The 26,144-nt window shown below is 34.6% G+C and overlaps 1 protein-coding gene across 2 annotated transcripts; it reads right to left on the reverse strand.

Moving 5' to 3' along the window:
* Window positions 1-591: 591 nt before the first annotated feature.
* On the reverse strand, window positions 592-14,847 carry ORG1 (OBP3-responsive protein 1). Of its 2 annotated transcripts, XM_028256850.2 has the most exons (14): window positions 14,629-14,847; window positions 13,569-13,894; window positions 13,425-13,468; window positions 13,262-13,340; window positions 13,055-13,171; window positions 12,456-12,638; window positions 12,260-12,346; window positions 5,943-6,049; window positions 5,764-5,851; window positions 4,846-4,926; window positions 4,689-4,765; window positions 3,667-3,802; window positions 3,243-3,305; window positions 592-1,366 (listed from the first exon to the last, which is right to left on the reverse strand). In XM_028256850.2, the coding sequence occupies exons 2-14, from the start codon at window positions 13,881-13,883 to the stop codon at window positions 713-715; spliced, it is 2,031 nt and encodes a 676-aa protein (XP_028112651.2). In that variant the 5' UTR covers window positions 13,884-13,894; window positions 14,629-14,847; the 3' UTR covers window positions 592-712. The 2 variants fall into 2 exon arrangements, with proteins under 2 accessions (XP_028112651.2, XP_028112652.2); XM_028256851.2 differs by lacking the exon at window positions 3,243-3,305.
* Between the last annotated feature and the right edge of the window lie 11,297 nt (window positions 14,848-26,144).

Here is a 26,144-nt window from a genome sequence, read left to right on the forward strand (position 1 = left end):
TTTGTTTTGAAATGATTTCATGATAAAATGGTTACTTAGTTTGGAGAGAGGAAGTTAAAATGACTATTCCGATAGAATTCAGCTTGCTTGGTTCTATTTTACTAAAAACACTTTTCAGAAAATTCTATTTTATTATTTTCCGTATTTTTTTTTATTTTTACTGATTTTTTTTTAATATTTTAAACAATTTTTTTACTTTTTAGACACACCTAACATAAATACATCTAAAAAGTTAAAAAAATTGTAAAAAAAATCTTTTAAAAATTCACTAAATACAAAAAAAAATACAAGAATTCAGTATATTTTTTGTATTTTCATGTATTTATTAATTTTTTAAAATATTTTTTCACACATTTTTTAATTTTTAGATACATCTAAGTAAGATGCACCTAAAAAAATAAAACAAATGTTTAAAATTTTAAAAATATTCGCTAAAAACAAAAAAATAAGAAAATTAAAAAACTGAGTTTTCAAAAAATTTAATCCAAAAAACTAAACTACACACTGATTGTTTTTCCTACTTACATGAGGTGTACCAAACAGAAAAAAGAGAATGCAAAACTAACCCATTCTATAGTACTAAAAATGCAATTAGGAGAAAAGTACACTGCCAAACTTTTTTAACCTCTGAGGAGGGAAATCAGTAAGGTATTTACAAACCAATGATACATTGTTACTTCCCCTGCCTATCGCACAAAACACAAAGGAACTGTCATCTACAGTTTTCATTTGCACAAGACCTAGTAAAAAAGAGTGCTGATCCACTCACCCCACGGAGAACCAGCAGCCTAGTGTCGACATATGTTCCACAGACTACTTTCGAGAGATCAAACATTTCAGGTGGAACTTGTGTCCTGACTTCTTGAACCGCGTTTTTGGCACTGTCAACATTCTTCCCTAATGGATCATTGAGACTCAGTGTGACCTCAACTTCATTGGAGATGAGTTTAGTTACAGGAAGGCTCGATGGGAACTCCTTAAAAGGAATTGCTTTCCTCCATCTTTTACCAGAGAGTTTTTTAGCTACAAAATCATGGGTTTTTGGTGGTGGTGACGGGAGAAATGTTGTTGCGACCTTTTCTTCATTAAGATATTGTCGTCTACCCGCTGTTAATTGGAAAGATGAGTTCACCCCCAATTTCCCAACTACTCCTGTCTTATCGTGAGGCCAATCTTGACCAATCAACACCGTGAAACTAATGTCAGAGGAGAATGAAAAGGTTGTGTTTAGCTTTGATGTGCTGTTTACAGTCAGATGTACATCGCCAATGAGGACTCTGGAAGGAGGCTGCCGAAGGGTCAATCCTATGTGCCTTCCCGTGCAGTACAACAGCCGCCATTTTCCTGGCAGCAAGGCCAACCAATTCTGCAAGTGAATCAAACTAATCAGCCAAATCTATATCGTTTTTTTTACTTACTATTAAACAAGATGCACTGTATGGATGACAAACCGATGCCTGGCAACCCAAAATCCACCCAAGCATGACAACAAAACAAAGAATTACTTGTCCTATTTTTTAGAAAACATGTCTAGGATATCTAAATCTAAACTAATAATAAAAAAATGAAAGTGTTTGTCTACTTTTAATTTCCCAAAACACCCTTGACAAATTAAATTTTTTTTGTTTTTAAAAAAAAAAGAACGACGTGATCAAATCATTTCAAAAAACCAATTCATCTGAACGGCACATCAAACCCAACGGAAGGCTATGAAACCAACGACACATTCATGCAAATTCAAACCAAGAAGAAGGCTTTTGGGTTGCCATTTGCATCCTGCAGGAAACACCCAAATCTTGTCATCACTTTCGAAGCTGCCGCCTGGTAAAATAAAATTCTTATGCAATGATGGTACAGTAATACCACAACTCTGTTTCACAATTTTTCCGTTTAGATCTCACTAGAATCTGTTGATCCTCAAGGTTTTCATGCTACTTTCACTGATTAAAGTTTTTCCTATTTTTGTTGTTTTAAATAAATATGTCAAACATAAGGACACTAATTTGTGACATATATATACTATGTCAATCATTTGATTTTCAAATCAAACAAAAAATGGCTAGATTAGTTATATGGAATGGAATAGTGAATTCTTTTGAATATTTAATTTCTATGATTGGTTGGGTAAAAAAAACAATATATATATATGAAATTATTATTCACTAATTTGGAATAATGGTCATCCAAGTGGGCGTTCAAAGAAGAATTGTCATTCAATTTAGAATAATGGTGATTCCTTTGGACCTGTTGAATATCATTCTCATGTTTAGTTGAATTAAAAAGAAAGTAGTTTACATTAGAACAAACACGCATGTCATTTTTTTTTGATAATTGAGTATCCGACAACCTCCATATAGATTGATCCCAAGAAATTGTTTGTACTTACTTGACCACAGGCCAACTCCATGAGGTTATAAAAACGCTTTTATATTCTCATGTTTTGCTTTGATTGTAACACAATAAGATTTGATTTAAAATTAATGTAATTCTTGTGCACTTTTTCATATTGCACGAATGTAAAAACAAATTCTATAAAGATTTGATAAATTTTTACGATAAGTTATAAATATTTTTTTTTAAGAATCAACACAACTATGATAGAGACTGAATGGAGCAAAAGTGATAGTACAAGAAGTATAGGGAGAATAAGATTTTGGTAAAAATTACAAACAAAGCACAGTTAACCTAGATGGCCCATTACCAAAAGCTATCAAAAAAGGTAAGATTGCTTTGAAATATGATTTTAGCAACTTATATGATATATGATTTTAGTTTTTAACTGTATATTTATATAATTTCATGTATGTGTCATAATATAATTTCATTCTTGTTTCTTTTTTAAAATTGAAATAATATATTAATATTACAATTACTTTGATATTGTGTGAACAAAAAAACCAAAAAAATAAAACACACACACACATAACAATTTCTTACATGTAAAATACAATTTTTCTCTAATTAGTCCCTTATTTATTAAAAAAAAAAAATCTGTAATTAGTCCATTATGATCAAATATTTATACAATAAGCTATATTTTGATTTTTTTATATTTATTATAAATGTAATATTTAAAATAAATTTGACAATTTACGTGCAACGCACGTACATCGCAGCTAGTAAGGTAAAATGTTTGAATGAATAGTTGATGGGGTTGAGTACCAAATATAAATCAACTTTAACCCCATTGCTGGTTATAAAATAAATGATAATTTTAAAAAATAATAATAAGAGTACTTTACCTTTGGTTTCGGGTGTGGATTCAACATCTCCATTAATTCGATGAAGTGCGCAAGCCTACTACGCTAAAACATGAAAATAAACCAGAGGTCAGTGAACCTCTTACATTGTTGTACTTCTGTTTTCAAAAATAATATTTTATAGATAATTATCAAAACTAAACAAATCAAGCAGGAGGAAGTAAAGGAGGCAGCACTTGTAGCAAGACAATAAAATTCTGAGATGCACATTCACTATAAGTGTCTTTCATCATAAGAGAAGTAAACTGGAAGTTATTATGTATACACATTACTCATGAGGTTCCTTAAGTATCAATGTAGCTAATTGTGCAAATATGAGATTAACAAGTCCTGTTTCTCCAATAAGCAGTTCAAATTGTTGATTGAAACAGATAATTAGCTTGATTCGAGTGAAAAAGATTTAAACCTGTTGATGGCCATAAATGTATTCCTCTGTAATTTTAACCGCTGTTGAACCCAGACCCCATCTAATGATGTCCATAGTTGGGTCTACCCGCCATCTTGGTCCACACAAAAATGGGTGTCTCAAAGCATCTAAACAACTGAAAAGCAGTCCAGACGAACAGTTAATGGCTGTCACACAATTAAAATTACTAATCATTATCAAAACAATCATCATATTTCACCAGCTAATCGCCATAGTTGAAATCTACTGTCTATTGCCTGGTCTGACAAATGTTGAAATGGGTGCAGCAAAAACCTTAAGATTCCAATTTGACAAAGGAACCTGCATACTCTTTGTGAAGTATGTATTTTTCTTAACCATGATTGATTTTCAAACTGTATTAACAAAACAACGAATCAAGTAAATGACAGGAAGCAAAGTCTATAACCTCACTAGACACATTATGAGAGAGAATCCTCTTCCATTTAAACCGCACACAACTGCTTCTTTCTTCTTTTTTTTTTCCTTTTTTTTCAAACAGTTACTGCAGGTTGAGTCTTACACGCAATAGAACTTGAGCCGAAACTTTTAAAACCTCTCTGCTTAATGAAATTCTGATGTCTCTGTGCAAAACAAAGGCAAACATGTTTCTTCTTATTTTCGTAGTTGAGCACACCACCAAGCCATCTAAAAGTTGATTTATACAAGTGTTTGTTCTTTTACAATTTGTGGAATTACAGTTCTGTTTTATCAATCTAGAAGAATTGTCCATATTGTAGCTTGAATGATTTTCATTTTCTAATTTTTAACATAAAAGCACATGCATCAATATTATATGCATCATATAGAAACATACATGATTGATAAGTTAAAATATGCATTACGAATAACAAGAGATCAACATTTTCTCATTTAACTTGTGCATATACAGTCATTGTATATTGCTCTGCAATCATCACTTCCCAGTATTTTAAGAATGTTAATTATCACGATATATCATATACCAGAAAAGATTTTCTGCTACTGTAGTCACTGATATATACCTTATTCTCTCAGAAGGCTTGCTCGCAAGAAGTAAGGACAGCAGGTTCCAACCTGCACCCCAGTTTCGATCAAGTATCTACAAGACAGATATTATGACAGTTGATAACTAGATCTTCACAAAAAGGGGGAGGAATAGAATCCCAGTGTTTTACTAACTTGAAGTCCAGCATTCCCAGATGAGGAATTCCTACCAAGAGTTTGCAGTAGAAACTCACGCAAGCAGGAAGGATCATTTCCCTACACTTACAAACCAAAGTAAAATTAACAATGGATTTTTAAGAGGAGTCATTCGCAGAACTGCATTTGATAATCTGTTAGACTTGACTAGATGCTCTGTCATAAAACACTGAAAAATAAACTCCAAATTGTGGGCAAGCCAAGTCAGCATTATGGGGAGGAAGAACTGAGAGGATGTGCAAGAAGAAAATAAACATAGAGGTTTCTCTGGATGTGTGCTGAATTTGTGTTTTAAAGTTTCTGACAAACAAATTTTAGAATAAGAATCAAGTTAAAATGCATGGTTAAGGATTTAAGGATCACTTATCAGAAAGACCATCTTCTGGTATATAATCACCAAGTCAGTATCACTTGTCAGAAAGTGTTGGCTTGGTTATGATGGTCCAGAAGTTTACATATTGCTTCTGAACTGACCTAGGGGCCTTCTAAGGGAAAATATTGCTGAATTTCCTTGAGAAATATAAATTATGATAATATCTAGTTCAAATTTCTACTGAATCTAACATGCAACTGCAAGTTCTGCATCAACATCCTCCACTTGCCTAGAACAGCAATTTAGACAACACGAGGACCACCTTATTTTTCAAGTTATAAGTTCAGTGATTGACTAACAATGCATCACTGTTCATCTTGGACACATTTTTTTAGTGTCCTGTTTAGTTTTCATGTCTTTTGTATATTCATTCACGAGGCCATACTTCAAAAATGAAACACAGTCCCCTGTCAAAAAACAAAAAAAAAAAGGAAAGAAAAGAAGAGCAAGCACATACAAAAAGGAGTAAAACTAATACAACATAAAATAAAATAATTTAAAATGGAAGGATAGAAATCTTGTACCTTTGTGAGGAATGATTTGAACTTTGTGAATATCAATGGTTCCATAAGTTCCCGCAACACCATTTTTGCGATCATGAATCCAACACACCTGTGCAATAATACAGGAAAGAGGGGGGAACAAAACTTATAAAGACAAATTTAACATTACTTCAAACTTCAGTTTACTTTCCACACCATACCTCATGTCGAAGGCAATCATCATTTGTCGTCTATCCATGTTACCATCCATTGTGCTGGTATTTGGATTGTTATCATAAAAATCAGCAGCATTTCCTAGTATACCTACCTGGTAAAAATAAAAAAATAAAAACCCCTTAGTGACCTGGATCAAATTTTACCAATTTTTTGTTTACCTAGGTAATTAACAATGCAACATCTCTCACTCTATTTAAATCACTCAGGATATTTACCTATTAAATTCTTGCTTTGTATTAATTGATCATGTAAATGTAATTTTATTTACTTTATTTGTTGTCTTATTGGAAGAGGTAGAGGGGTATGGAATAGTGACTCACTTTGGGTGTGATTTTCATCCTAGTATCCTATCATGGAGTTTGGAGCCATTATGGGCGGCCCTTGTTCTTTGTCATTTTCATTTCAGACTTTTGTATCGGGTTGAGGGGCGTGGTGATGCGAAGTATAAAAAGCTCAAGGAAGGCTAAATTCAAAAAAAGCAATAATATTTGGATGTTGGCATGATGTCAAAGAAAAATTGATAGGAATTTTATATAATAATGTTACTAGTATTATTAGAGTCGTATTTTAAGATTATTTTTATGTTTTCTAGAATTTTTAAGTCAAGGGTATGTTGGTAATTTTCATTATTGTTGTCATGGGTTATAGGGGTCGCCCATGGGTCATCTTGGAAGTCAAGTTATTTAATTGAGTTTTATTTATTTTTCTTATTTGGTCTTAAATTAGTTTTGGAAGTCTAAAATATTATAGTAGTTTCATTTTTTGGTTCTACTTGTTTTAGGAAGTCCCTAAAATCTATATAAAGTCATGTAATGCTTCTAATACAATATATTTAATATTTTAGAGAATTTTTAGAGCTTTGAAGCTTTTTATGGATTGTGTGATGCAATCAAACCCTATGTGTGATGCTTAAAGAACTCTAGGAGTGATTCCTAGACCTATTTTCTTCTTCTCCTTTCTTTCTTTCTTAAATTTCAGCACTTTCACAGCCCCAGAACAACCCTTACAGCGCTGTCCTGCATCAATTTGGTATCAGAGCAAAAGATCCTATTATTAGAGCAAGCTATAAAACATGTCAATTCGTTGTGGTAGATCTTTTGTCGCAGAGATATTTTCTGAGAACCAAAGGGATCAAATTATTTTAAAAATTGTGGAACAACTTGATAATTTTAGTCAATGGCTTAATGCTTTGGAGAGCCGACCAACTTAGGACAAGGTGATGAACACTCAAATTATCAAGGATAAAGAGAGTTTGATTGATGAATCAAAATCACCCCAAAAAGCATCAAGGTTGAAGAAGGTTTTTACTCACAACTCTGTGTTCCAAGGTAGAATTAGAGGACCAAGATCAAAATTTGCCCAAGGTGGAAGATGATCAGATTTTCAAGGTTGGTGAGGCCCTCATTCATGGTTCAAAAGCACCCCAACAAGTTCCGATTATTATTCCCAAAGAGGCTAAAGTCCAAAAGCAGTGAATTGGATGCTACAACAATTGTAAGGACTCAAGAACTAAAGCCACCAACTACAAGTCCTGAGTCAAAACAGCCTTTGAAGCTGGAGGTTGAAAAGTTGCTATCAGAATTCTCTAATTTAGTGCCAATACAGTCCTATGATGTGCCCCCACCCATGCATTACATCCAACATACTTCAGGTCATATACAAGAGTCTAAGGGTGTGTTTGGTTTGGATTTGTAGAGTGATTTTGGGAAAAATTTTCCAAAAAATTTGTTTGGCTTGTAAATTTTCTAAAACAATTTTTAAAATCACTTTCTCTTTCTTACCTATCAATCAATCACTTTTTCTCTCTCCTCTCTCATTCTCAATCACTTTTTCTCTCACACACATCTACTCAATTATAAGAAAATATCAAATCATTCCAAATTCCAAAACTCCAAAACTACTTTCAAAATACACAACCAAACAAACCAAAAAAATTTCTAAACTCTCTTCCCAAAATAATTTTTAAAAACTACTCTTCCAAAACTAAACCAAACATACCCTAGGTTGCTTAACCTTGCAACATAACATATAATTCAATTTAAATCAATATAACATGTCTCACTCAATGACAAGTCATGATTCCATTGAAGAAAAGGGCAATGTTGAATCACATGATGACATTTTGTTTGAAAGACAAGGTAAGAGCATGAAGGCCAAAATGGATGATATGATAGGAAGTATTCAGATGTCATCAATCCAAAAGATATTAGGATCTGTGGGAAAAATTTTGCAGCACAAGGTTTAGACCATTTCAAAGATGTATCTCTTTCTTCTATTGATTTTATCATTTCGGAGAAGTTCAACTTTGCAATTGAAACTAGCTCATTGTCTTCTCCTTACTACCCCCAATGGAGAAGAAAAGGCGATGTCAACTTGAACATTTTATATGAAGATTTGGGTGCAATTCCAATACTTTTGGATTCTTATACTTCAACACTTCAAAACTCGAGGTCGAGTTTTTTCCAACCAAGGGAGAATGATGCAGAGTATAAAAAACTCAAGGAAGGCTAAATTCAAAGAAGCAATCAGTGTGTTTGGTTTGAGTTTTCTAGATTAAGTTTTTTGAAAATTGAGTTTTTTATTTTTGTATTTTTTTTGTTTTTAGTGAATATTTTTAAAATTCTAAACATTTTTTTTTTTTACTTTTTTAGATGTACCTTACTTAGATGTATCTAAAAAGTAAAAAAATTGTGAAAAAACATTTTAAAAAATTAAAAAATACATAAAAATACGAAAAAATACTAATTTTCGTATTTTTTTCGTATTTTTGGTATTTATTGAATTTTTTAAAGACTTTTTCACAAAAATTATACTTTTTATGTGTATTTATGTTAAGTGTGTCTAAAAATTAAAAAAAAAAACTGCTTAAAATATTAAAAAAATTCAGTAAAAACAAAAAAATACGGAAAATAAGAAAGTAGAATTTTTTGAAAACTGTTTTTAGAAAAATGAAACCAAACAAGTTGAATGATATTTGGATGTTAGCATGATGTCAAAGAGAAATTGATAGGAATTTATAAAATAATATTACTAGTATTATTAGAGTCTTATTTTATGATTATTTTTATATTTTCTAGAATTTTTAGGTCAAGGGTATTTTGGTAATTTTCATTATTGTTGTCATGGGTTATAGGAGTCGCCCATGGGTCATCTTGGGAGTCAAGTTATTTAATTGAGTTCTATTTATTTTTCTTATTTGGTCTTAAATTAGTTTTGGAAGTCCAAGATATTATAGTAGTTTCATTTTTTGGTTCTAGTTGTTCTAGAAAGTCTCTAAAATCTATATAAAGTCATGTAATGCTTCTAATACAATATACTTAATATTTTAGAAAATTTTTAGAGCTTTGAAGCTTTTTATGGATTGTGTGATGCAATCAAACCCTAGCTGCGATGCTTAAAGAATTCTAGGAGTGATTCCTAGACCTATCTTCTTCTTCTCCTTTCTTTCTTTCTTACTTAAATTTCAACACTTTCACAGCCCCAGAATAGCCCTTAAGCTAACTTGCATCAATTAGTTTGTAAGCCGCTAAACAATTGTAATATGTGTAATTTATTCATGTTGTGGGACCAAATGATGATTGGGTGTTTGTTGCTTGCATAGGGTGGGTGTGAGGTCACCATACCATCCATAGCAATTTGACCAACTTGACACTTGACATTAAATGGTTTTCTAAACAAGTTTTGTCACTTTAAGTATTTAATTAATAAACAAATCTTTTATTTATAATTCAAATGCCACCAGCCACATTAAGTTACTGTTCACGTACATGGCTTTGGGTCATCAAATCATCAAATCCGAGGGGGGTAACACTAGAACTGAGTAGGGAAGCCGGGATTGCTTCATGGATAGGTATTGTTGTCCAATTTTGGGTGTTTTGCATTGTCCCATACTCATACCAACAATTTCTTTATATAATGGATTTCTCTCTCACTTGTTTATGTAGACAAATTTATACCTAACCATATAAATTCATTTTTTCTTTCTTTTTTTTTTTTTTCCCCTCTTTGAATTGTGCAAGTAAATTGTGGGTATGCATTCATGTTTGTGTGGGTTTGAACCCCAACAAGAAGTGGTATCCGGTATAAATTTTTGGATATAGTTTGAATATAGAGATGTCAACATGCAGAGGACGAGAAAAATAGATTGCAATGGTATGATTGCAAGAAAAGAGAAAAATTGTTACAATGATCATCTCTTTTGATGTGAAAGACAAAACAACAAACTCTATCAGTAGAAGTTTGGTTTGACACGGAGAGCGATCTGGTGTGGCACAATGTTTTAAATCACAGGTTGTGTGATTGATTGTGACACACCAGTGTAACAGAAAATTCCAAGCACAACACGATTTGATGAAGATTGTCCAAAATTGAGGGGGAAGGTGATTTTAGATGTTGCAGATTCATTGGTGAGCCCAATTTTTCAAGATTTTGCATGGTTTTATTCGATTGGATAGATCTATGGAGATCAAGTTTGACCAAGAATGATTGAGTTTGCACGCAGTGATAAAGGGTGATCGAGGGGAATTTGGTAAAAGGTAAAAACCAATCGACAGATGACTGCATTTGGGGTTTTAATTGCTAGGGGCGTCAACAGACAAGATTGTGATGATAGATAGATGATTGACAATTTATATACAGACTAGTGCGTATTGTTGTGATAAAGCTATTGCCAAATATGAAACTAGTTTGGGTGGGCAGCGCACACATGTAAAGCATATGGGTGAGCAATAGTTGCAGAGGAGCACATGTGATACATGTGTGTACATAGAAGCAACATATCAAAGCTTAGGTGTAAGGTGTGTAATTTTTGGCTAAGCTATAGACAGAGAAATTGAGATGGTCTGTATGTTGTGCATGTGGAGGAGGAAATGTGGAGTTCCACTAGTCCACAAAGTAGTGAACTTTGTTAGGGCCCATGTTACATGGACTAGGGGTCGATTGCAAGTGCATATGAAGAGGTCAGACCCTTCAAACCTCAATTTTAAAGGTTGTATTGGGACTTGGCAAAAAAGAGTCATATTATTATTATTATTATTATTTTTTGATTGGCACCGGGGTGTCCGGATCAAAGTCCGACTAATCCCCAAGAGTGCACAAGCCTTCGGCAAAGAGTTTCCCACAAGTACACCACAGTTAATTCAAGAGTCATATTTTTATATTTTTAATCTATTATGTAAGATAAAATGGTGTTATATGTAATGTACAGTGTCCAAAATGCATGTTACTCATTTTATAAGAATTATGCAACAATATACATATATAATGATAGTGTCAAATATAATTATGTAAGACGTGTCCAATGGAAAATATTGGATACATATCTCACACCCTTGTCCAAGTGTAAGGAGTCTGATACAAGTAATTGATTTAATTTGAAGAGTCCATGTAACATAGGTTGGGGCATGGGACCTAGGTGTGAAGATGCATGTCATGCTAGTTTAGGTGTATCAGATTGATAGTAAGTGGCAAAATCAACACTGGTTATGCACATGATGGCTTGCATAATTCAAACCTAGGTGGAGATCGTTGGGTGTGCATCTTGATTGTATGATGCTAAGATTTTTAGCGTTCGCCTATAAATAGGAGACTTGTAGGAATGCTAGGGTAAGTGAGATTGAGAGGATTTACAGAGATACGAGGGAGAGACATGAAAAACACCAACGAACAGAGAAGTGGGTTTGACTTTAGGAGATCTGGACATTGGAGTTGAGTAGGGAAACAGGGATTATTTCAAGACTCAAGTATTGGTGTTGGGTTTTAGGTATTTTGGATTGTCTCAAACCTGTAGTTTTTCTACAGTTTATAGTGAATTTCTCACATACCCATGAATGTAGCTAGATTTGTGCAACACTATAAATTCTCCATTTTTCTCTTTGGATTGTGCATGTGAATTGTGGGTGTGCTTTCCCATGTTGCGTGGGTTTAAACCCAAGCACATTCAATTTTATATATATTTTCAAATTAACACGAGCTCAATCATGGACCACTGCAACACCAGAACTTCCTGGTCGTTCACAGGTTATCAAACAAGCAAAACCAGCGACTACTACTACAAAATATTGTACCTATAATCCCTATGTAACTAGAACAATCATCACAGTTAATTCTAACTTGAAATAAAGAGAAATTAATGGAAAGGTGGCTTCACCCAACAGTAAAGCTTGTCATTTGCATCCTGGCAGCATGGGTTTGAGTCACGAAAACAACCGATCTAGAATTGAAACTAAGGTTGTCTAAGTCTTGCCCTCCCCAAACCCCACTTTACCCTTCTTTTAGTAAAGAGAAAAAGAATGGTACTCACTTTGATATGTCTATCCACAGGGCTAATATGCACATTCTCCAACCTCAACTCTGTGTGAGCAAGTCCATGGCTGTGTAAGTAATTCACCTAAGGAAGACAAACAACAAAAGCCATCAACCAATCCAACCTATAAAGAAGTACCATGTGTCAGAATCATGACACAACAAAAGAGTATGTATGGTATTGTTGAGCATACTCCAATCAAGAGATCCCTCATTAGAATTCGAATAAGTCGCAACTGTCGAGAAACAGCAGGTCCTCCAATTGTGTCATCTCCCACCCTCCTAACAGATTCCTCATCTAAAGCAAGAGTAGCTTCTAATGTTGGAAGCCAATCTGACTGTTGAAGCCAATGTCTTAAAGAAAAACTGCCGTGATACTGCCAAAATAAAAGAGACTTGAGACTCAATTTTCCTCTAAGAATCATGATTATTATTCAGCAGCATCTTGAAATAATAGGGATGATGACAAAAATGGCAGAAACTTCTCTCTGTACAGCATCCAAAGTAGAAAGGTCCATTACATTAATCAATACTTAAAAAAGGGGGTGTTTTCATTTTTAATACACTCATAAGCCTTTGAAAAAAAATTGAACATCAACCAATTAACCTTAAGGTACTCAACTAACACTCCATACAACAAAAGACATGGATCCTCAACAGAGAAATTTCTCAGCTAAGCCTAGTCATAACCAATTAATCCATTTCCCTAGTCCCTACCTCTGCTACAAAGGTATCACTGCACAAACAGGAATATAATTATATAAGAGATTGTCTTGCTTGGGAAAAGACCTACCCCGTGAACTATGGTAAATGAACCATAATCACCACTTGTAGATGGGTCAACATAACCATGAACTTGCATCGAGTAAGAATGATACATAAGTCTACGGCGAGCTAGCTTCTTTAATACCTACAATACATGCCAATATGATAGTAAGAGAGGAATCCATAGTTACTAATTGAATGAAGTACCAAATTTCAGTATACACAATCCACAAACCTCTATTGCTCGTTTCCCTCTACGCTGAGCTTGAGCACTGGTAAGTCGCCGTAGCACGACTCTTGAGTTATGCAACGGGCTAAGTCATAAAAACAAACACTCAAGTTCAACCTCTTAAAAAATAGTTTATTAAATACTTCACATGCAGATATTTTGAACTAACCTATGAACATCCTTCAACACCGCTTCAAAAACTATCTCATCCGCCTGGAAGAATGTTCAAACTGATTAATTATATGGAAATATGATAAAGATCATCTCTGCAACATTACAACATATCTTAGAAACAGATTTAAATTCTCCATACCCTCCCACTGAGGCCAATGCTAACCCGATCACGAATCTTAAAATCAGACATCTTGAACTTCATAACATGACCCAATTCTTCCTCCAAAGAATCTGAGAAAGTGGCACTGGCACTCTCCTCGGACTCCAATGGAGTTGCATTTGTCCTTGATAATGAGCATCTTATTCTTGGGCTTCGTATTGGACTTGAATAATCATATTTACCCATCAAACGAACAAAAGCTGGTCTGATCGGTCTTGTCGACAAATTAAAGATAAGATTTGGTACTTCAACACTTTCCCGACTTGGACACCAGCCAATCCCACACAACGCCATTGATATGTAATCTAAACACCCAACCATAACAAAAAAAAAAGATAAAAAATTCACATTGCCGTATAGCAAGAATCTAATTTGATCCAATGTTTGAATGCTGAGAAAATCACAAGAAACCATATACACCTATCTCCTGTTGTATCTATTCTATCTATCTATTATATAATGTGAGCACTGAGGTTGGTGCGAAGTGAACTGTGTCACCATTTTTGTTACTAATTTTGCCCTCACAAATAATAGATTCGGTTTCACAAACTTTGGGGCAAACGTGGAAACTAAAATTTTGCATTAACTACACAATTCAAAAACCGTTTCAGTTTCAGATTTTGAATTCATCTTGTGCACAGTATGTATATGTATGTATGCATAATAATATATCTTGCATCCTCCTGCTTTTAAATGAGTAAAGTCATGCAAGCAAAGTAGTTTGTATTATGATGAGTTTAACTTTGTCCGAAAATCTAAAATTCAAATTAAGTCAATTTTCTTGTATTTTCATGCGTTTTCTGAGCACGCAAACAAAAGAATCAAACCCCTCCACATTTAAGTTTTTTAGAAAACAGCAGGACAATAAATCGAACTAGAAATTTCTTAAGCGAAAGAATTAAGCTAGAGCAAGTCCAATTGAGGTTTTCAGAGTGGTTAGGTAGAGAAATTTGTTTTAGTTTCCAGCATTTTCTCGGCAACCAAACAGAAGGAAGATTTTTGCAGAAGAATAGAATCAATGAGGGAGAAAATAACTTACGAGAGATCGTTGACTGGTAAAGTGAACTAATACTAGAGAGGATTCGGAGATGAGAACGAAGGTGAGAGCGACGATATATATAAACATAGATACATAGATGTATACGTAGAAATAGAAAGAGAGAGAAAAGAAGCGTGTGAGAGTTGCGTGGGAGAGAACGCTAGAAACGTTTCGCCATGAGTCCCTCGCATGTCTACGTCTGCCCCAACTCCAAATATCTCTCTCTCTCTCTCTCTCTCATCAAGAAGAGGTGGAACTGTGCAATTTCTCCAAGGCCCACGGGCCATTTGGGCCCATTGGGCATTTGTCCAGGATTATGAATACCGATTTGAATTTGGAGTAATTCCATTACACAATCATTAGATGGAGAAATTCGATTTCCACCTATTTAATTTTCGGTGCATATTTTTTTTTTAGTAGATATATATTTATTAATTAATTTTTTCAATTCACATATTAAAAATTATAATTATACCTTTCACTTATAATTATTTTGCATACACCACTCAACTCTTGTTTTTTTTTTAATTTTTTTTTAAATTTTTATGTTTTTCAGTTTGGGAATTTCGGCACTGATTTTTCGAAATTATACATTTAATCTGAAACTTAACTTTCCGAATAAAAGGGATTAGTTCAACAAATTTGTTTTGAAAAAAAATTAAATAAACTTTCGGCAATTGATATCAAAATATAATGAAATAATTTGGTAGTTGATATCCAAATATAATGAAATAATTTGGCACTGGTTGTCCGACTGAAAACCGCGAAAAGAAAAAAGAAAGTTCTGCATGATAAAAACTAATATTTTCATCACTAATAGAGTATAAATCTAGAGATTAAAGTAATATGAGAGTTGTTATGAGTGCATTGTTTTGCAAGCAACAGAGGAGTATAGAATGTGTAGCAAGCAAAATGATAACAATGGAAAAATTAGGATTTAGTCTTTTTTTACTCCAAAAGGTATATATAGAGATTTTTTTTTTCTAGAGAATATTTTCATATAATATTATGGATGCTATTGGATGTCCATTATAGTCATTTTAGTTTAGGACATAATTGCTATTAAAATAATATTTCATTAAGTATGTGTACTGAGATAATTAAGTGTGAGAAATTATGTTTTTAAATATTAAATTTTATTCAGAGTACATCTTTTCTTATAAAATAACAAAAAAATACCCCTAACTCTTGCTAACTTAACTTCACCCTAGCCACCACTCACCGCCACCACTATCACCAGGAGCCATTGTGAATCCCGGCCACCATTGCAAACCTCCCTCAATACATTCCACACCTTCAATTAGGCGGGATCACAGCATCATTTCTTAAACAAATCCACTAGGGGTGAGCACAAGGCCCGGTAGAGATATCTTAACAAAATATATATGTTTTAAGCAATCTCATATAATTATATGCAATGCAATATCATGTTCGAATGTCAAAGTTTTTCCATTTCTTTCAAAATCCATGTAATATTTCATTCAAGGTTCATTATCTTCATGAAAGTCAAGATTTAAACAATGTGGTGGTAAATATGACTATGGTAATTCTCCAAGTCTGGTGTTTGCAAGTAGGCGTATCAAGCACTATCAAATCCTACTTTATCGGTTACTAACTGCAGGGCTTAGGTACCCATACACATGTGTTTTTGGTCTTACACCAACGACCCTCAAGCCAACTTAATTCCCAATCTACACCCCCTAACCGAACTTACCAAACGTATTTACCCCAAAACGTTTTTAACAATAATAGTTGTTTTCTCAAAACAATAAATAAATTTTTGAGTCAAGATCAAGTGAATAATATTCAAGATAATGCAAATGAATGGAATGAGAAATAATTGCATATAAATATCTCATTTGCCCAATATCTCCATAATTATCACATTTGTTCAAATAAAGCTTCCATGGTTCAATAGTTCTCAAAATCATGGTAAGGTACGAATCCATGTGACATATGACATTTCCTCATATTCACAATCAACATCCATTTTTGTTCAAATTTTCCAAATCCAAACATACACATCACATATTACCATAATTGTTCAACCGAAATTCTTATTCCTTTCATGAATGCCTCAACAACATAACAACCTAAGGAAGGTTTCTTCAATTTCACAAGAGATTTAATATCAATTTCATGAATATTACACCAATTTCACCTTTTCCCAAATTAACCCAAAAACCTAGGGTTTGATCAAAGGAGGGTTTTCCCTTCATTTTCAAAATAACTACAAAGATACATCCCCAAAGGGTTCATAGTTCACAAAATGATTTATCTTGGACCAAATCATGAGAAAGAAATCATTTCTCTAACATTTCCTAGGTTTAACATCTCAAAACACAAACTTAAACTACAAATTGTAGTGAAAAGAACAAGATATGCTAAAACTATATATATAACTCAAAGAAAATCCCTACCTTGAGACTTTGGGAAGAAAATATGAAAAGCTTCGAAATCAACGGCGTTAAAATCCGATCTCTGCCGTACACAATGTAGCCCTTGACGAGCTCTCCAAAATTAAAGAAGACACTAATGCCAAAATCTCAATAGATAAAGAGAGATCAAGGAGTACATGAAGTGAATAGAGGGTTTTCTCGAGATAGATGAGAGAAAAGATTAAGAGTTAATGTAGAGAGAGATTGTAAAGTGAAAAGTGATAGGAAAGTGTGCATGGTTCAACTTTTGAAGTGATTTGACACAATTTTCAGAGCAGACTGCGGACAGACCGCTCGAGCGACCAAACTTGTGCTCGAGCGAATAATTCAAATTTGAGAGATTTCTCAAACGATCAATTGAGTGAAAAATACCAACTCCTAGAATCTCTACTTCCTTTTTGTAAAAGACTGCTCGAGTAATGAAAGCTTCATTCAAGCGAAGAATGCATGCTCTCAGAAGTTCAGACTGCAAACCAAGAAACTGGAACGTTGATTTCACTGCTTGAGCGACCAAAAGACCGCTCAAGCGCTCTCAACCTAAAAGTGAGACAAGGTAACATAAAACATTAACCAACTTTCTTGGTTTTTGTCCAACACTCAAAAGCACAAGATGACATCTCGGAACATACTAAGATGTACTTACCAGAACAACCACAACGAGGAATAGATAACAACACCATACTCAAAAGGTTCAACAATGATGGAGACACCACAAAGGTACCAAAATTATCAATTAATGTACTCAATTAGCTTTAAAGGATTTGGACATCATAGCCTCCCCACCTTAGAGAATTTCGTCCTCGAAATTAAACCAATCTTTTCTACAAAAACAAGTTCTTCCCCAACAATTCCATACTGCAAGATTTATGCCAAATATTAACGATATGATCACTTAATACACTTTCAACAACATGGTAATTTCAATAACTTTGATGATTTTTGCAAAATCTTTGTTTTTCATAAACACAAGGAGTTCAACAGTTAATAATTCGCAATGAAATGTTCAATTTCCACCATGACATCTAGGTACACAACGATTTTAAATCAACTAAGTATTATTAAACAAATTTGGGTATTTGGAGCGGACTTCCGCTTCCCGTTCCCAATTTGCTTCGTCAACACCATGATGTCTCCATAACACCTTCACCAAGGGTATGGTCTTGTCCCCCAACACTTATTCTTAGGTATCTAATATTTGGACTGGTCATTCTTTATAAGAGACATCCTCATCTACCTCTAAATCAACCCAATCAAGTACATATGAAGGGTCGGGTTCATATTTTCTAAGCATGGAAACATAAAACACATCGTGAACCCTGAACAGTTGTCGCGGTAAGGCTAATGGTATGCTACCTCTCTGATTCGCTCTAAGATCTCGAATGGCTCAATGAACCTTGGAGATAGTTTCCCACTCCCAAACCTCATCAAACCCCATCTCAGTGAGATTTTCAAAAATACGTGGTCACCGATCTCAAAAGATAGAGGTCGTCTCATCTTGTAGGCATAACTCTTTTGTCAGCTTTGAGCTGTAACCAATCTCTTTTGGATGAGAGCAACTATCTCTGTTGTCTCTTGGACTAATTATGGGCCCAACATCGGTGCATCACCCACTTCGGCCCAACAAACCGACGATCTACAATGTTGGTCATTTAAGGCCTCAAACGGTGCCATTCTGATACTTGCTTGGTTACCATTGTTATAGGCAAACTTAATCAACGGTAGGTGTCTCTTCTATGACCCCTTGAAATTTAAAACACAAGCCCTAAGCATATCTTCCAAAATTTGTATAGTACACCTAGATTGCCTATCGGTTTGAGGATGATAGGCTGTACTAAAGGTCAACTTAAGGATGTTTTGGGCAGGGACCAAAAAAACTAAAAGCTAGTTTTTTTTTTTGGATCATATCACCTTTCACATTAAACAGTGAAAAAAGTTTAAAAAGCCAAAAAGTCAGCTTTTCACCATCTTCCCAAAACACCACTTAGTTCCCAATGCCTCTTGATGGCTTTGCCACAATCGGGTGGTGAAACGATGGTCTTTATCTGAAATAATGGTCACCGGGACCCTATGAAGTCGAACTATATCTCTAATGTACAACTCAACCAAATAATCATCTGAGTTGCCTGTGTGCATATGGATGAAGTGTGTAAACTTAGTCAACCTATCAAAATTCACCCAAACAACATCGTTACACCATTTTGTCCTCGAAAGTCCAACCATGAAGTCCATGGTGACATGTCCTCACTTCCAAGAGTTGTAACAAACCCGCTGGTCTTTGGTGTTCGACCTTCACTTGTTGACAAGTAAGGCATTTTGATACAAATGAAGCGACATCTTGTTTCATGCCCCTCCACCAAAATTGATAACTAAGATCTAGGTACATTTTTGTGCCTTCCGGATGTACCGCAAGGTGTGAATGATGAAACTCCCGAAGTACCTCCTCTCTACAAGGTTTTAGCACAAACAAAAGGTCTAAATACCTCACATTAAGATTTGAATAGATGTTCAAACCCCTCTCTTCCTTCCCACTGGAGATTTTCTCGCGGATTGTCTCCACCTTATGGTTACCTTGTTGAGCTTTTATGACTTTGCTAATTAAGGTAGGTTGCGTAATCAGAGTAAACAAGGTAGTACCCTCACTAGACTCGCCAACATGCAAGTGACACTCGTCAATACCACCCAACATAATCCATTCTCGAATGGCCACACTTGCCATGATACTCACTAAGGGCATTGGCCACAACATTAGCTTTCTTTGGATGATAGTGCAACTCAAAATCATAGTCTTCCATAAACTCCATCCACCTATGTTGGCGCAAATTCAGATCTGTTTTAGAGAATAAGAATTTTAAGCTTTTGTGGTTAGAATAGACGTCAAACTTTTCACCATACAAATAATGTCTCCAAATCTTTAGGGCAAAAATTACCTGTCATGACCCAAACCTGCCACTATGGATTAGAGTCATAACCGGCCAGTAATCATGATATTACCTACGACCTCAATCGGAAATCAAATCATGTTTAATAATAGGGGGCCAAATCACAGAAGCAAAACTTACAAAGATTGTCCAATGAGCTGTGCATAAATGGCTCAATCAAAAACTTTCTCATATATGTAATAACTCACACTATGCAAACATCCATATTATTTGTCACATAAGTCTAAGATCATTCAAAAGTTAGTGTTAATAAAAACCAAGGTTATACACAAATTTGGTCATACATAACCACAAAAAAATAAAAGGAAAAAAAGCAAAAAAAATTATAGCCTTTTGTGTGAGGCGACCTTGGTTGACTCCTCAAAACTCGGTTTCACATTGCTCATTGGGGCTGAGGTTGGATATCCCGCTGCTCACCTATATACATATAAATAAAGAGTGAGCTAACACCCAGTGAATAATACCAAAGTAAAGGAATTCGTGAATGAGTCTTATTTAATCACAATCCATAACTACGCTTGTTGATCAATGATAAAGCAAAATGACCTTAGGGCCAATATATATCATATCCAAGCACAAAACGACCTCGAGTCCAATCATAACACAGAACGGCCTTGGGCCCAATCACATTACAGAATGACCTTGGGTCCAATTCATATACAAACGACCATAGGTCCAATTCATATACACATTTGTGCGCACTTTTAGATCCATGATCATGTTCATATTCACCCTTTGTATTCGAAACAACCTTGGGTCCAACCAATTCCTTATTCCAAACGGCCTTTGGCCCAACTTAGTAGTTATACACAAAACGACCTTAGGCCCAATCCACATCCTCATTGAATAAACCGAACGGCCTTAGGCCTATTTCATATTCATACGCCAATTACTTCACATATTTCATTTCGAATCAAGCGGATAGAATACTCATTCATAGTACCAATTTAGAGGTTTAGAAACTTACCACATAAGTAACATTCGGAAAATAATGTATATACAAATATATCTTTACTAAGATATTACTCACCGTGTTCCGGTGCTTGATTCGTCCTTGCACTTGACCCGACATAATTCATAACACATTAGATCATAATACAATCAATCCGTTCTTTAGTTTGATTAATCTTCTTAGGCTTCTTTCATGTCGTTTAATTCATTTAGGCTGCTTAGTGTGTGCCTAAGAATGCTCATAAATAAAAGAGAACGGAAATTGGAACATAAAATAGCTTTTCAAAATTTTTTGAAATAGGGCATTCCGCTCGAGCGTAGCTTTGGTCGCTTGAGCACTCTGTAAAACTCTATAAAAGTACTAGTTGCATGAACTTTATGCTCAAGCGAGATTTACGTCGCTTGAGTGATGAGTCTTGCAAAATAAGGTTCGCTCAACCGCAAGGTTTGCTGCTCGAGCTACCGTGTAATTTTCTATAAAACTTCTAGGAGCTTGATTTTTACACTTGAGCGACACTTTCCTCGCTCGAGCGGACATGCCGAATTCTAGAATTTCCAGAACTGTGTTTGAAACTCAAAACATGATTCCAACTTGTTTTTCTTGCATGTTAAGTCCTATATCTTGGCCAAATAGCTTCTAACATGAGAACAAAAGTTAATTTTACAAGAATTGAAGTTCAATTCTCTATGAATTCTTCATACAAGCTCAAATCATTTCAATTTCATGTTCATAACCTCATGCATTCAAGTTCTATATCTACATGGATTGAGCATGCATGTGGGATATAGCTTCTTTCCTCACTTCAAATGATACTAACAAGGCCCATACTCATGAGATTTCTCAAAATTATGTATTTGGTACCATATTCTCCATGAATTTGTCAAAATGATATTAAAAACTCTCATGCATGTATGATCTTACGTGAATTCTTATTCTATCATCCTGAAAACATGCAAATAAGCCTCATGACCTCATTATTCATGGATGCATGTCTCAAATGACTACCAATTCAACTTGTTTAACATGCTATATACTCAAACACGAAGATTCATAGCAATTTGTTACATGCTTGTACATATTGATCTCATTATCATCATTTTCAACTCAAATATTGTTCTTAATTTCATACCATCTTTGAATTCACGTAGTCATGAATTTAAACCCATGAATTTGAGTTCAATTACTCACCTAGAAGCTTCAATCCTTCAAATTCTAGCTAGTTCTTGAGTTAATTCTCCTAATACTTGAATTTTCTTGCAAAATCCTCAAGGATGCTCTCTTTCTCTCTCTAGAATCGGCTCACTCTCTCTCTAGAGTGTATATTTTCAGATTTTGAGCTCATGTAATGAGCTTAAGCACATTTAACTTCTATTTATACACTTCCGTAATCAAACTTAATTAGAACTAATTAATTGTGCTTAATTTAATCAATTTAATCTAATTTGTTTGATCCGAATCAACTTTTAATTAAATTTCACTGTAGGCTCTAAAAATTACACTAATCACAATAACACAGTCAATTTCAATTTTTGTAGCATCTACGGCCTTCAATTTCAAATTATAGCAGAAAAACAAACAAATTTCTCTACGGTGAACAGCTATAAGTTCGAAATCACATCTAATCACATAATTAGCATGCAAATTCACACCAAAGAACATAATCACAAGTATAATTAACAATTAATAGTATATCACAGAACAGGGTTGTCACATTTTTCCCATCTTTAGGAAGTTTGGTCCCCCAAACTTATGTTACCTTCTGTTAGAAACAAATGTGGATAGTGTTGTCGCATCTCTTTTTTTTTCTCTCACGTGGCATCCTTTCCATAATGTTCCTTTCAATCCACTTTTACCATTGGAATGGATTTGTTTCTCAGCTATTTTACTTATCGGTCAATGATCCGTTCTGGCCATTCCCTGTACTTCATGTTTTCGTTAAGTGCTATGCTCTGATAATCAATTGTGTGGAATGGATCTTAGAGATAGCCCCTCAACATTGATACATGGAATACGTTGTGCATGTGTTCCATTCCCGGTGGTGAAACAACCCTATAAGCAATTGGACCAAGCCTCTCTAGAATTTGAAATGGTCCAATGTAATGAGGTAATAATTTACCCTTTTTATCGAATCTTAAATGACCTTTCATTGGATTTATACGGATGAGCACATGGTCACCAACTTTATATTCAAGGAGCCTTCTTCTAACATCTGCATAACTCTTTTGTCGGCTTTGTGTTGTCTTAAGCCTTTGTTGAATGACCTTGATTTTATCGGTAGTTGTCTGTACAAGTTCAGGTGCAAGTATGACCCTATCCCCAACTTCAATCCAACATATCGAAGATCTACATTTTCGATCGTACAAATATTCATATGGTGCCATACCAATATTGGAGTGGTAACTGTTGTTATATGAAAATTCAGCCAATGGTAGGTAAGTCTCTCAACTCCCTTGAAAATCCAAAGCACACATTCTGAGTATATCTTCTAGAGTCTATATAGCCTGTTTCGATTGTTCATCAGTTTGTGGATGGAATGCTGTACTAAATCTCAACTCTGTTCCCATTGCGGCTTAAAGACTTTTCCAGAATCTAGATACGAATATCGGGTCTCTATCCGACATAATAGACACCAAAACTCCATATAAACAAACAATTTCATCGACATAAATAGTGGCTAATCTATATGCATCATACGTGTTTTTCACAGGTAGAAAATGTGCAAATTTAGTCAGTTTATCAACTATAACCCAAATAAAATCCATACCTCTAGGTGCCCGAGGTTAGCCAACAACAAAGTCCATGGTTATGTTGTGATAACCCTGTCCTGTGTTATGCTAATTGATCTTATTTATGATTGTGATTATGTGCTTGATATGATTTTGAGTGCCATTTATATGATTATATGTGTTATTGAATTTCTATCTGTTCATCGTAGGAAAAATCTGTTTGATTTCCTGCTATAAAATTTAATTAATGGCCGTAGAAGCGACAGAAACTGAAATTGACTGTAGTTTTGCGCTTAGCATGATTTTTAGAACCTATGGTGAAAGTTAATTAAATAGCAATTCGGATCAAAATAATTAGATTAAACCAATTAAATTAAGTGAAGCTCATTAACTTTAATTGAGATTGATTAACTAAGCTAATCACCTAGTATATATAAGCCATTCACACTCAAGCTCATAGTTGTTTAAGCTAAAAAATCTGAGATGTACACTCTAGAGAGAGAGTGAGCTGAATTTAGGGAGAGAAAGGGCTCATCCTTGAAGATTTTGCAAAAGAATTCAAGAACTAGGTGGATTAGCTCAAGGCTTAACTATATTTGGAAGAATTAGAGCCTTTAGGTGAGTAACCAACCCTTAATTCGTGAGTTTAAACTTATAATTATGTGAATTCCAAGAGAGATGGTGATCAAGAACAAAATTTGAGTAGTGATTGATGAAATTGAAGTTAATATCTCCTTGCATATAAAGAATTACCATGAATGTGCATGATCATGGAGAATTGAGTGCCAAATCACACATGCATGCATAATTTTGTTGAGCTTCATGATTTTGAGCATCATTTGTACCATTTGAAATGGAATTAGAGTCAATGTGTTGCATGCATGCATGAGTCATGAAGGTATGAAGCTTGAATGCATAAATTTTGAAATCGACAAAGGAGAATTTGGAATGATTTTCAAAATGGACCATGATTTTGGATAATTGATTTCAAATTTCCCAAGTATTTATGTTACTCAATGTTTTTCTATGTTTTAACATTAATTTGCAAACTTTGGAGCCTTTGGGGTTGTGTTTTGAAGCTCAAATAGCTTGCTAGAAAACCCAGAATTTGACCAGTCCGCTCGAGCAAGGAAAGTCTTGCTCGAGCGTGAAAATTTATCTCCTAGAAATTTTGCAGAGATTTGCACAATGGCTCGAGTGGAAAACCTTATGCTCGAGCAAACCCTATTTTGCAAGACTGCTCGCTAGAGTGTTAGAAATATCGCTCGAGCGTAAAATTCATGCAACCAGTAGTTGCTCGAGTGACCAAAGCTGCGCTCGAGCTGAGAGCCCTATTTCAGAAATTTTGAAAAATTGTTTTACGTTTCGTTTTCCGTTCTCTTTCATTTCTAAGCACTCTTAGGCGTGCATTGAACACTGTAAATGAACAAAAGGGATAAGAAAGAGGCCTAAGAGAAATAATAAGTTAAGAATGGATTGAATTGTTTGTGACCCAATGTGTTATGAAATGTGTAGTTTCAAGCACGAGGGCAAATCCATCGGCAAAACACTGTGAGTAATATCTTAGTAAGGATATTTTGAAGTATGCTACTTTCCAAATGCTTACTTCTATATAAGTTTCACGGATTTGTTAATTTGAATTGTGAACGAATATTTGTTATGCCAATAATCAAATAAGGCCGTTGGAATATGATTATGATTATGATTATGATATGATTATGATCTCAAGTATGAAATGCGCATAAACATGAATGATTGGGCCAAAAGCCGTTTGATATGAATGATTGGGCTAAAAGCCATCTGACATGAATGATTGGGCCAAAGGTCGTTTGACATGAATGAACTGGGCCCGAGGCCGTCTGACATGAATGAATTGGGCCCGAGGCAATTTGATAAGAACGAATTGGGCCCGAGGTCATTTGATAAGATGGGCTAGAGGCCGTTTAATGTATCTATTACGAATTTCATTCATGTAACTTCTTTATTTTGATATTATTCACTGGGCTATCTCACTCTCATTTAAATGTATATAGGTGAGCAAAGAGATGTCCAAACCCAGTCTCAGTGAAGAATGTGAGAGGAAGTCACGTTTTGTGGAGTCAGCCCGAACGTTTCATGCATGAGACTTTGTTTTTGTCCTTTTGTTTACTCTTTTGCTACCTTGGTGAATACGTTGAATCACCCATTTATATGAACTTTTGTTTGGCTGACTACATGTTTGAAGTTCCTGCATCTACAAAATGTTAATTCTGCATATTTGTGTGAGTTATTATGGAATGCTTTTGGAATAATTTTGCTATACCATATAAGCACAGCTCATTGGACAAAATTATTAAGTCTGCTTCCGTTTTGGCCCCTTTATTTCTATTGAAACATGTTTAATCAGGTTTGAGACCGTAGGTAATCTCATGGTTACTGACCGGTTATAACCTTAATCCATAGGGATGGGTTCGGGTCATGA

Source organism: Camellia sinensis, chromosome 1 (genome assembly GCF_055761805.1).
Source record: "Camellia sinensis isolate YWXY chromosome 1, ASM5576180v1, whole genome shotgun sequence".
Classification (NCBI taxonomy): Eukaryota; Viridiplantae; Streptophyta; class Magnoliopsida; order Ericales; family Theaceae; genus Camellia; species Camellia sinensis.

Bases quoted from the DNA above. Each gene is read 5' to 3' on its own strand.
- ORG1 (XM_028256850.2), bottom strand. From the start codon at position 13,883: ATGGCGTTGTGTGGGATTGGCTGGTGTCCAAGTCGGGAAAGTGTTGAA. The intron at 13,172-13,261 runs GTTTGTGGATTG...CATGTATTGTAG, and splicing joins GAGGGAAACGAGCAATAGAG to GTATTAAAGAAGCTAGCTCG. The intron at 4,927-5,763 runs GTACAAGATTTC...TTGTAAGTGTAG, and splicing joins TCAAATCATTCCTCACAAAG to GGAAATGATCCTTCCTGCTT.